At 37.8% G+C, this 12,432-nt stretch overlaps 1 protein-coding gene across 1 annotated transcript in view; it reads left to right on the top strand.

The window, feature by feature from the left end:
* Nucleotides 1-12,432, top strand: part of GMCL1 (germ cell-less 1, spermatogenesis associated) — a 56,171-nt gene that overhangs the window by 30,287 nt on the left and 13,452 nt on the right. Inside the window, exons 10-11 of the mRNA XM_069582917.1 lie at nt 5,096-5,165; nt 10,297-10,372. Of these exons, the coding sequence (XP_069439018.1) occupies nt 5,096-5,165; nt 10,297-10,372 (146 nt within the window). The remainder of the gene's footprint in view (nt 1-5,095; nt 5,166-10,296; nt 10,373-12,432) is intronic.

The raw sequence follows: 12,432 nt of genomic DNA, 5'->3' as shown, positions 1-12,432 counted from the left end.
AAAAATCCAAATGCATTGCAAGTAAGATTGAATATGTTTGTAGATACACTGAGTCACATAAGCTTTGCTGTTAGTCTTTACCTACTAAAGATGAATTGTTTGTCACCTAGATATTTAACAGTTATTCTTTATAATAGCAACAATATTATTTTGAGGAAAGAAACACTCAAAAGTATATTTATGGAGGATTTTAAGAAAGGACACTAATCAGTGCAAATCATTTGGATACCTTTATTAAGTAGAGAATTATGAAGTGAAAATCCATATTTTAATTGCACTAGGGTTTTCCCCCTGCCTTTTGGTAGAGATAGACAAATCACTTAAAAATGAGAAAAACTGTCCTTTTAGTTGGGAATAAATAAGAACAAAAAAATAAACACGGTGCTAAGCCAGTTCTACTTAGGATTTTAGTAAGTCCATGTTTTTATATAAAATAATTAAAATCTCAGCTTCCAGAGTCTCATTTTGTAGAAAAGTTAATACGCTTATTACTGAAGGAAAACATCTATTGCATTTACAGTAATTTTAATTATAATAATTATCTAAACCTAAGGGGTCAGAATTTTTTATTGAGTGTGCTTGATTCCATAATTTAGAAATGGTTTACTTCTCATTATTTAGTTGCTTTTATATAACTCAGTACACGAACATTCGATTATGCAGTTTTCTATTAAAGCTTTTGTAAACACTGAAAATACTACTTTTGGTATGTTTCTCACCTGAAAATTAGTATGACCTATGAAAAGAAAACTATTAAATGTAAGAATATACTTTTAACTAAAGATTTAAATATGTGTGATTAAAGTAGAGTCTGTCCTAAGGCGAAGGAAGATAACATTTACCATGATGAGGCCATCAGTTCAGTTCAGTTCAGTCGCTCAGTTGTGTCCGACTCTTTGCAACGCCATGAATCGCAGCATGCCAGGCCTCCCTCTCCATCACCAACTCCCGGAGTTCATTCAAACTCATGTCCATCGAGTTGGTGATGCCATCCAGCCATCTCATCCTCTGTTGTCCCCTTCTCCTCCTGCCCCCTATCCCTCCCAGCATCTCCTTGCAGTCCAAGGGATTCTCAAGAGTCTTGTCCAGCACCACAGTTCAAAAGCATCAGTTCTTTGGCACTCAGCTTTCTTCACAGTCCAACTCTCACATCCATACATGACCACTGGGAAAACCATAGCCTTGACTAGACGGACCTTTGTTGGCAAAGTAATGTCTGCTTTTGAATATGCTATCTAGGTGGGTCATAACTTTCCTTCCAAGGAGTAAACGTCTTTTAATTTTATGGCTGCAGTCACCATATGCAATGATTTTTGAGCCCCCAAAAATAAAATCTGACACTGTTTCCACTGTTTCCCCATCTATTTCCCATGAAGTGAGGAACTCCCCAGGTCATTAGGTGCCCAATATGCTACCAGAGATCAGTGGAGAAATAACTCCGGAAAGAATGAAGGGATGGAGCCAAAGCAAAAACAATACCCAGTTGTGGATGTGACTGGTGATAGAAGCAAGATCTGATGCTGTAAAGAGCAATATTGCATAGGAACCTGGATGTCAGGTCCATGAATCAAGGCAAATTGGAAGTGGTCAAACGAGATATCATGAGTGAACGTCGACATTCTAGGAATCAGCGAACTAAAATGGACTGGAATGGGTGAATTTAACTCAGATGACCATTACATCTACTACTGCAGGCAGGAATCCCTCAGAGGAAACGGAGTAGCCATCATGGTCAACAAGAGTCCGAAATGCAGTACTTGGATGCAATCTCAAAAATGACAGAATGATCTCTGTTCGTCTACAAGGCAAACCATTCAATAGCACAGTCATCCAAGTCTATGCCCCAGCCAGTAACTCTGAAGAAACTGAAGTTGAACGGTTTTATGAAGACCTACAAGATCTTTTAGAACTAACACCCAAAAAAGATGTCCTTTTCATTATAGGGGACTGGAAGGCAAAAGTAGGAAGTCAAGAAACACCTGGAGTAACAGGCAAAGTTGGCCTTGGAATGACTGGGCATAGCAAACACCCTCTTCCAGCAACACAAGAGAAGACTCTACACATGGACATCACCAGATGGTCAACACCGAAATCAGATTGATTATATTCTTTGCAGCCAAAGATGGAGAAGCTCTATACAGTCAACAAAAACAAGACCAGGAGCTGACTGTGGCTCAGATCATGAACTCCTTATTGCCAAATTTAGACTTAAATTGAAGAAAGTAGGGAAAACCGCTAGACCATTCAGGTATGACCTATTTCAAATCCCTTATGATTATACAGTGGAAGTGAGAAATAGATTTAAGGGTCTAGATCTGATAGATTGAGTGCCTGATGAACTGTGGAATGAGGTTCGTGACATTGTACAGGAGACAGGGATCGAGACCATCCCCATGGAAAAGAAATGCAAAAAAGCAAAATGGCTGTCTGGGGAGGACTTACAAATAGCTGTGAAAAGAAGAGAAGCAAAAAGCAAAGGAGAAAAGGAAAGATACAAGCATCTGAATGCAGAGTTCCAAAGAATAGCAAGAAGAGATAAGAAAGCCTTCTTCAGTGATCAATGCAAAAAAATAGAGGAAAACAACAGAATGGGAAAGACTAGAGATCTCTTCAAGAAAATTAGAGATACCAAGGGAATATTTCATGCAAAGATGGGCTCGATAAAGGACAGAAATGGTCTGGACCTAACAGAAGCAGAAGATATTAAGAAGAGGTGGCAAGAATACACGGAAGAACTGTACAAAAAAGATCTTCACGACCCAGATAATCATGATGATGTGATCACTAATCTAGAGCCAGACATCCTGGAATGTGAAGTCAAGTGGGCCTTAGAAAGCATCACTACGAACAAAGCTAGTGGAGATGATGGAATTCCAGTTGAGCTGTTTCAAATCCTGAAAGATGATGCTGTGAAAGTGGTGCACTCAGTATGCCAGCAAATTTGGAAAACTCAGCAGTGGCCACAGGACTGGAAAAGGTCAGTTTTCATTCCAATTCCAAAGAAAGGCAATGCCAAAGAATGCTCAAACTACCGCACAATTGTACTCATCTCACATGCTAGTAAAGTAATGCTCAAAATTCTCCAAGCCAGGCTTCAGCAATAAGTGAACCGTGAACTCCCTGATGTTCAAGCTGGTTTTAGAAAAGGCAGAGGAACCAGAGATCAAATTGCCAACATCCGCTGGATCATGGAAAAAGGAAGAGAGCTCCAGAAAAACATCTATTTCTGCTTTATTGACTATGCCAAAGCCTTTGACTGTGTGGATCACAATAAACTGTGGAAAATTCTGAAAGAGATGGGAATACCAGACCACCTGACCTCCCTCTTGAGAAACCTATATGCAGGACAGGAAGCAACAGTTAGAACTGGACATGGAACAACAGACTGGTTCCATAGGAAAAGGAGTACGTCAAGGCTGTATATGGTCACCCTGCTTATTTAACGTCTATGCAGAGTACATCATGAGAAACGCTGGACTGAAAGAAGCACAAGCTGGAATCAAGATTGCCAGGAGAAATATCAATAACCTCAGATATGCAGATGACACCACCCTTACGGCAGAAAGTGAAGAGGAACTCAAAAGCCTCTTGATGAAAGTGAAAGAGAAGAGTGAAAAAGTTGGCTTAACGCTCAACATTCAGAAAACGAAGATCATGGCATCTGGTCCCATCACTTCATGGCAAATAGATGGGGAAACAGTGGAAACAGTGTCAGACTTTATTTTGGGGGGCTCCAAAATCACTGCAGATGGTGACTGCAGCCATGAAATTAAAAGACGCTTACTCCTTGGAAGAAATGTTATGACCAACCTAGATAGTATGTTCAAAAGCAGAGACGTTACTTTGCCGACTAAGGTCCGTCTAGTCAAGGCTATGGTTTTTCCTGTGGTCATGTATGGATGTGAGAGTTGGACTGTGAAGAAGGCAGAGCACCGAAGAATTGATGCTTTTGAACTGTGGCGTTGGAGAAGACTCTTGAGGGTCCCTTGGACTGCAAGGAGATCCAACCAGTCCATTCTGAAGGAGATCAACCCTGGGATTTCTTTGGAAGGAATGATGCTAAAGCTGAAGCTCCAGTACTTCGGCCACCTCATGCAAAGAGTTGACTCATTGGAAAAGACTCTGATGCTGGGAGAGATTGAGGGCAGGAGGAGAAGAGGACGACCCAGGATGAGATGGCTGGATGGCATCACAGACTCGATGGACGTGAGTCTGAGTGAACTCTGGGAGATGGTGATAGACAGGGAGGCCTGGCGTGCTGCGATTCATGGGGTTGCAAAGAGTGGGACACGACTGAGCGACTGAACTGATGGGACCAGATGCCATGATCTTACTTTTCTGAATGTTGAGCTTTAAGCCAACTTTTTCACTCTCCTCTTACACTTTCATCAAGAGGCTTTTTAGTTCCTCTTCACTTTCTGCTATGAGGGTGGTGTCATCTGCATATCTGAGGTTATTGATATTTCTCCTGGCAATCTTGATTCCAGCTTGTGCTTCTTCCAGCCCAGCGTTTCTCATGATGTACTCTGCATAAGTTAAATAAGCAGGGTGACAATATACAGCCTTGATGTACTCCTTTTCCTATTTGAAACCAGTCTGTTGTTCCATGTCCAGTTCTAACTGTTGCTTACTGACCTGCATACAGATTTCTCAAGAGGCAGGTCAGGTGGTCTGGTATTCCCATCTCTCTCAGAATTTTCCACAGTCTATTGTGATCCACACAGTCAAAGGCTTTGGCATAGTCAACAAAGCAGAAATAGATGTTTTTCTGGAACTCTCTTGCTTCTTCCATGATCCAGCAGATGTTGGCAATTTGATCTCTGGTTCCTCTGCCTTTTCTAAAACCAGCTTGAACATCTGGAAGTTCATGGTTCATGTATTGCTGAAGCCTGGCTTGGAGAATTTTGAGCATTGCTTTACTAGCATGTGAGATTAGTGCAATTTGTTGTTGCATATTTGTAAAATATAAATTACCAGCTTTACTGATTGCCATTTTAAATTTGAATTTTAAGATGATAAAAATTTTATCAGTGTCTTAAAATTTTAAATCTTTTGTTTTTCCATATTTCTTATTATATTTGTTTTTACATTTTAGAATGGCTGTCTACTGTGTATAAACAGCAGTGGCTGGCTATGCTCCGAGCAGAACAAGACAGTGAGGTGGGGTAAGTATAGTGTATCGTTTGTTGTTGGGGTCCTTTAATGGACTGGAACCTGGTGGTCCGGAGTCGACAATAAGAAAGTAAAAGAGAAAGAGAAAGAGGCTGATATTCCTTGTTTACACAGAAAACTGATAAAGCCCTTGACATGGGCTTGCACTGCTTCACATAGGCACCAGACGCCCTCTCGAGGGGATGAAAGCACAGTGCACCTTGTCGAGAGGGTCTTAGAAGCCCAGGCAAGAAAGTGAGCTCAGCGGGCTTCTGCGTGCCAAGAATTAGCCTGAGAGAAAGAGAGAGAGAGAGAAAGAAACGGGGACCCAAGCTCTGATGGAGCAAAGGTGTTTTATTCAACATAGTGTGGGTAAATATACTGTCTTAAGAGGTAGCTGTTTTCAGCAAAGATAAAAATAAAAAGTCCAGACTTACAAATTATCATAAGGCAATCCATATCAAAGAGAGAGGGTTGTAAATAATCACTTCTACCATATGGTTCTTGAAAAGGAAGAGGGTCATAAATAGTTACTTATAAGTGTATGGGAAAATTAATGAAGGAAATGCGTGCCGGGGAGTGGTTTGCCAACTCCTCTTAATTCCTGAATATTCAGGAATTAATAAGGGACAGAGGATTCATGACAGATCCAAAACAGCACACAGGAAGCCTCCTGTTAAATGCTTCCTGACAGTGTGTGTGTGTGTTAGTCACTCAGTCGTGTCTGACTCCTTGTGACACTATGGACTGTAGCCTGCTAGGCTCCTCTGTCCATGAAATTCTCCAGGCAAGAATACTGGAGTGGGGTAGCCATTCCCTTCTTCAGGGGATCTTCCCGACCCAGAGGTGGAACTCACATTGCAGGCAGATTCTTTACTGCCTGAGCCACCAGGGAAGCCCCCATGGTACATCATAGCATTGTTTATTAAAAAAAAAATTTTTTATATTGAATTTAGTTGATTTTATAATATTGTGTTAGTTTTAGGTGTACATCAGAAAGATTCAGTTATATATATGCAGATTATTTTCCATCATAATCTATTACAAGATGTCGAATATAGTTCCCTGGGCTCTACAGTAAATCCTTGTTGCTTATCTGTTTTATGTATAGTTGTTTGTATCTGTTAATCTCACACTCGTAATTTATCCCTACCCACCCCCCCACCCTGTCCCCTTTGGTAACCATAAGTTTGTTTTCTATGCCTGTGAATCTGATTCTGTTTTATAAGTAAGTTTTTTGGGTATTTTTGTATAGATTATTTTTTATTATTTTTTAGATTCCACATATAAGTGATAGCATATGATAATTTATCTTTGACTTAGCTCACATAGTACAATATTCTCTAGATCCATCCATGTTACTGCAGATGGCATTATTTCATTCTTTTTTTATGGCTGAGTAATATTCCACTTTATAAATTTGTGTGTGTGCACCACATCTTTCTAAGACAGTCATCTGTTTATGGGCACTTGGGTTACTTGGTTGTCTTGGCTACTATAAATAGTGCTAGGGTGCATGTATCCATTTGAATTAGTTTTCATCATTTTGGGATATATGCCTGGGAATGCCATTGCTGGATCATATAGTGTCTCTAGTTTTTCAAGGAATCTCCGCACCATTTTTTCATAGCAGCTGCATCAATTTTCGTTCCCACTGACAGTGTAGGAAAATTCCCTTTTCTCTATACCCTCTCCAGATTTATTATTTATAGACTTTTTAATGATGGCCATTCTAACTGGTATGAGAATATACCTCAAAGTAGTTTTGATTTGTATATCTCTAATAATTAGCGATATTAAGCATCTTTTCATGTGCCCATTGGCCATCTGTATCTCTTCCTTAAGAGAATTGCCTATTTAGGTCTTCTGCCCACTTTTTGATTGGGTTGTTCATTTTCTTTTTGAGTTGTATGAGCTGTTTGTATGTGTTGGATATTAACATTCCTTGAAAGTCACATCATTTGAAAGTATTTTTTCCCATTCAGTCAGTTGTCTTTTCATTTTGTTTATGGTTTCCTTTGTTGTGCAAAAGCTTTTGACTTTGATTAGGTCCCATTTGTTCATTTTTGCTTTCGTTTCTTTTGCCATGGGAGACTGATCTAAAAAAATATTGCTTGGGTTATATCTGAGAATGTTTTCCCTATTCTTTTCTAGGAGTCTTATGCTATCATGTCTTTATACTTAAGTGTATATATATATATATTTTTTGGTATATAGTGTGAGGAAGTGTTCATATTTCATTGATTACATGTAACTGTCCAGCTTTCCCAACACCACTTGTTGAAGAGACTATCTTTTCCCCTTTGTATATTATTGCCTCCATTATTGTAGATTAATTGATGACAGGTGTGTGGATTTTGGTATGAATTTTTAAATGGACTCATGTTGAAAAAACAGTAGCAGTATTAAAATCAAGAGCTGTTAGAGAAAAGATCATGTAATCAACTTTTATTCTTATATTTCTTTAACTGTCAGTATTATAAATATTTATCTTTCTGGTCAGTTAGTATAATGGGGTATTTGTATTGTCATTTGTTTCGTTAGTAAAATTGAATAATTTATGTGCTTTGTCTCAGTGTTATGGTTTTCTTTTAACCTAATTGAAATGTTACTTCGAATTATGCTTTCATAAAGCATGATCTTCATATATATGTATAGGTAAAGCTGATTTTCTTATTTGTGGTAATATTGTCAAATTTTCACTAATGTGATAGGTTTTTTCAAGACTTGACTATAAGGTGAATTAACTTATCTAGATATATAGGTGCCTTTGTCAAAAGCACATGACCCCTCTACAAAATATTTTTGTACTGTCTTCATTTTAAGAGGAAGCAAATTATCTGTTCTTTCAGTGTGTAGTGCTTTGCAGTTCACAGAAGTTCTTCCACATTTATTGTTTGATCTTTATACTAGCTCCTTGGTATAGGCAGTATGAAGAAACAGTCCACCTATAAGTTTATAGAAGGGCTTTACATTTAACTTTTTTCCTGCCCCAGTCTCTTTTATTTTTATATACCAGAAAACTTACTAAAATAATAGCCTAATGTGTTTATATCTAAACAGGGTGTATGTGAAAGGGTTCTATAAACTCATGATAATGATTACAAGATTGTTATCCAGGGTTCTTAGTTTCTGTTTACTTATAATTTATATCTCATCTTCTCCCAGATATATTCACAGCATACTTATTTTGCAGAAATATAGTAAGATAGTTGAAATAGGAATAAGAAAAATCTCTCCCAAAAATGAAAGTAAATTATTTATTGGAATTCGGATGTGAAGAATTTTGTAATGTATGAAATATTTTATAAACCATCCTACCTACTTCTTTTGTATATTCAGTTTTTATATGATGGATGTTCTTTTTTTGTTTCAAGATTTTTCTCATGTATACCCTTTTTGAGTTTATAATATAGAGTCTTACCTAAGAGTCTGAGCTAGAATAAGTGGTTTTCTTGCCCTCAGAAGTATATGGCTGTATTGCCTCTAATGAAGCACTCTATTCCACACATGCTGAGCATCTTCTTGCTACTGCAGGACCAGTAAAATGAGAAAGACAGTGTACTCCCTGGACTCTAGGTTATAATCTAGTAAAGTCTCCCTCCAGGGTTCTTCTCTTCCAAACTCTTTTCCACATTGCCAACAGGATTATCTTCCTATGTAGAAATATAATTTCACTTCCCTGCTTAAATAGGACCAGGGACATTTGAGATTAGTTAGGGATGATTGCTTCATGTGTGATAAATCTGTGTCAATATTTTTTGAAAGTTCTTATCTTTAAGAAGTACATACTGAACTATTTATAGATTAAAGGATATGGTGTCTGGAGGATCAGCCTCAGAAATAGTCAGTTGGGAGGAGTGTGGGGAGAAGTGGGTTGAGAGTAAAACTAAAACAAAATTACTGAAACTAGATGGTAAAAAAAAATTTTTGGCTCATTATGCTGTTTACTTTTACAGGTTTTAAATTTTTCATAAAAAAAAATTTTAAGTAACAGAAAAAATACATGGAAACTCTCTCATCTTAAAACTCGTATTAGTGTGGCAGGGGCGGCCCTTCAGCTGTCTGTCCCAGATGCCTTTTCCTTCGTCTCTCATGCTCGTTTCAGGTTCTACCTGCACTACATTCTTCAGACATTTGGTATCCTTTCATGCTCTGGTCCTTTTCTACCTCCTGTTCTTCTGCCTGGAATGGCCTTCTTCTGCGTAGAGGTCATCCCTGACCTCTACCTCAAGAAACTCCCTCTCAGGCACAAATAATACTTCCTCCATGATGATCCCACTCTAACCCCAGGCAATAAACCTGTGCCTTCTTCATGCTCTTAACATTAGTTCTCTCTACATTATTATATTATTACTTAAGTCTAGCTTTCTACTAGACTGGGCTCTTGGATGTCAAGGGCATGTTTTATTTTATCTACATTTAATTAATTTTTATTTGTTGTATTTGTTTCAGTATATTTATGAGATGATGATAGCCCCAGTATCTTGGTACTTACTAAATGCTGTATATGAATGAACATATTATATTACTTTTATCATTTGGAATTCTAAGCTAGTAATAGTGTCATTTTATTATTTCATACTGAAATAACACTGTTTCTCTTAGTTGATTGTGGTTTTTAAAGGGCCAAGTAAAGATTAATTGATAAAGTTCTACAGCAGTTTTCTGTTAAATGCTGGACTTGGTTTTTCTACTGTTAAAAAATGGGTTGTGTGTGAAACAATAATAGATGATACCAAGTTGCATCTTATATATTTTATTTATTAGTTAGTTGCATGTTAACTATTTTATATAAAATAGTTATATTTTATTTAATATTTTATTTAATAGTTAGACTTTAATAGTTTTCTTTCTTAGTAAGCAGACTTTCTCATAGATTTCCCCCACGTCTTCTCTGGTTTTACTCTGCTCTTGTAAAAGTGTTCTAGAAGTCAAGGCAATAAGTAAAACACTAAAGATTAAAAGTTTTTTTATTTAGCAAAGGTAATGGGCTAGATTTAATCCCTGCATTTTGATCTTCACCTATACCACAAAATTTTGAATCTAGTAGCAATTTTTTCCTGTTGATTTGAACTCACAATTATTTTTCAATTATTAGTTGCCTATTTTCTATGAGATTTCATGTTTTATGTATATTTCTAGGCCTCAAGAAATTAATAAAGAAGAACTAGAGGGAAATAGCATGAGGTGTGGTAGAAAGCTTGCCAAAGATGGTGAAGTAAGTATGGGTTGTAACTCAATTGTATAGTCTTATACAAATTGTTATACTGTTAGTGCAAAATATGCTTTCAGTAACAGTCATGATACATGTTACAACTCAGAAGAGCATTTTTTTGTGTTTTAGTTTCTGTATCATGATCTCCTGGGCAAGGAGTTACATGCTTAGTGGTGACTGATTTGTCAGCCTTTCATGAGACTGTTGAACCTCTGGAGTCTAGATAAGAGTTATGAGAAGATCCCTCAGTAATCCAGAAATTAAGATAAATAAGTTTATCCTATTAATATCTTAATATCTTTAATGAAAGCTGTTACATAGTCTTGAGTGATTCTGTTTTATAGTTACAACCCTAGATGAAAGACATTCAGACCTTTCGATTTGATTGTCATCCACATTAAGAATTGTTTTTCATTACCACCCAGTACAAATGCTTACAAGGGAAACAAAAGTATCAGAAGACGGTGCTTACAGCTGCTGTGTCCCAAGCTTTGTTTCTACTTAATTTATTTTTAAAAACTGAGTGACTCATTTAAGGTGATTTTACAGCCATTAAGGAGACATGAACTACATTTTTTAAAAACTCTATCCTAACTGTAATTTTTATCTTAAAAAAAAAATCAGCCTAATTTTTTGTTTGTTTTTCTTTTTTTACTATTATTTTTTAAACTTTTTATTTCTGTGTGTTCCCCATCCTGAACCTCCCCCCCCCCCCCATCCCATCCCTCAGGGTCATCCCAGTGCACCAGCCCTGAGCACCCTATCTCATGCATCAAACCTGGACTGGCGATCTATAGTATATGTGAAACAGATTGCCAGCCTAATTTAGATAACCATTTGGTTATTTTTCTCCCAGATTTCCCCTCATTTTAACTTTTAAGTTTTGAAAGATTTATTATTTCATGTTTGTGTTAACAGTTGTGATAAATGATCAGAATATGAATGAGAAATAGCATCTCCTTTATTCCTTAGTCATCCTAGTTGCTGCTCCCAGACCTTGTTCCACTCTCGTCATAATTGAATGATATCTCCTTTGACAAGCATACTTCTTCACCACTCACTACTCTGACTATGGCCATCACTCCCTGGGCTCACTGGTTTGCTTTCTCCCTACTCTTCTAGCAGTCTCAGTGGTTTTAGTGTCTTTTCCTGAACCTTCCTTCCCTCCATGATCTTGTGTGCCACTCTATCTCAGGTACCCATTTCCTGTAAGCATATCCTCCATTTTTGTATGCCTGATTCATACACCCCCTTCAAAATCTCCACTTTAAGCACACCATTTGCAGAATGTATCTTTGTAGCGCTCTCCATCTAGTATTTGACCTCCCAACATCTTTCTAACCCCACTGGAATGTACATTACATTGTTCTTACTTTTTCCCATTACCTTCTCACCACATCCCTACTTCTTTCTTTACTTGACTTAAATTTATGTTATGTCTTGAAACTGGTCCCTAGCTTATACTCTTAATTTCTCTTTTCCTTTTTTCACTCTGTCAAATTCACCTGGCTAGTCCTCAGTTCTTGTTAAATCCCTCCTTTCCATACTCTCCATGCCAGTTACTGTTGTTTAGTCGCTAAGTCACATCTGACTCATTTGAGACCCCATGGACTATAGCCCGCTAAGTCTTCTATCCATGGGATTTCCCAGGCAAGAATATCGGAGTGGTGGATTCTTCCCACTGAGCTGGCAGGGAAACCCCTGCTTTCCATGCCTGCTTCCATACAAATGAATTCAACTAAAGAAAAACACCAAATATGCCCCAGCAGGTTTTGTTTGTAAATGTCAGCCTCAAGCAGGTCTTTAATGCTGTGTGATCCTTGCGTCTCCCTAGTGAACTTACCCTCCTGCACTTGGAGTAACTCTCGTACCTTCTCAAGGGCAGTGCTCCCGCCCTTATTCTCATCCAGTGGCATTCCTTCCTTCTTTATTCAGAAAATAAAGGCAATCGGAAGAGAGTCTGTGAATCTTCTACCAACAATACTACCAGTCTACCTGCATCTTAGCCGTGTGTTGTACTTTTATCAGAGTGGATGAACTGTTGCCGTCCTAGTCCATTCCCT

Source organism: Ovis canadensis, chromosome 3 (assembly GCF_042477335.2).
Source record: "Ovis canadensis isolate MfBH-ARS-UI-01 breed Bighorn chromosome 3, ARS-UI_OviCan_v2, whole genome shotgun sequence".
Lineage (NCBI taxonomy): Eukaryota > Metazoa > Chordata > Mammalia > Artiodactyla > Bovidae > Ovis > Ovis canadensis.
The sequence above is the reverse complement of the archived record's forward strand: the minus strand, read 5'-3'. Positions and strand labels throughout refer to the sequence as shown.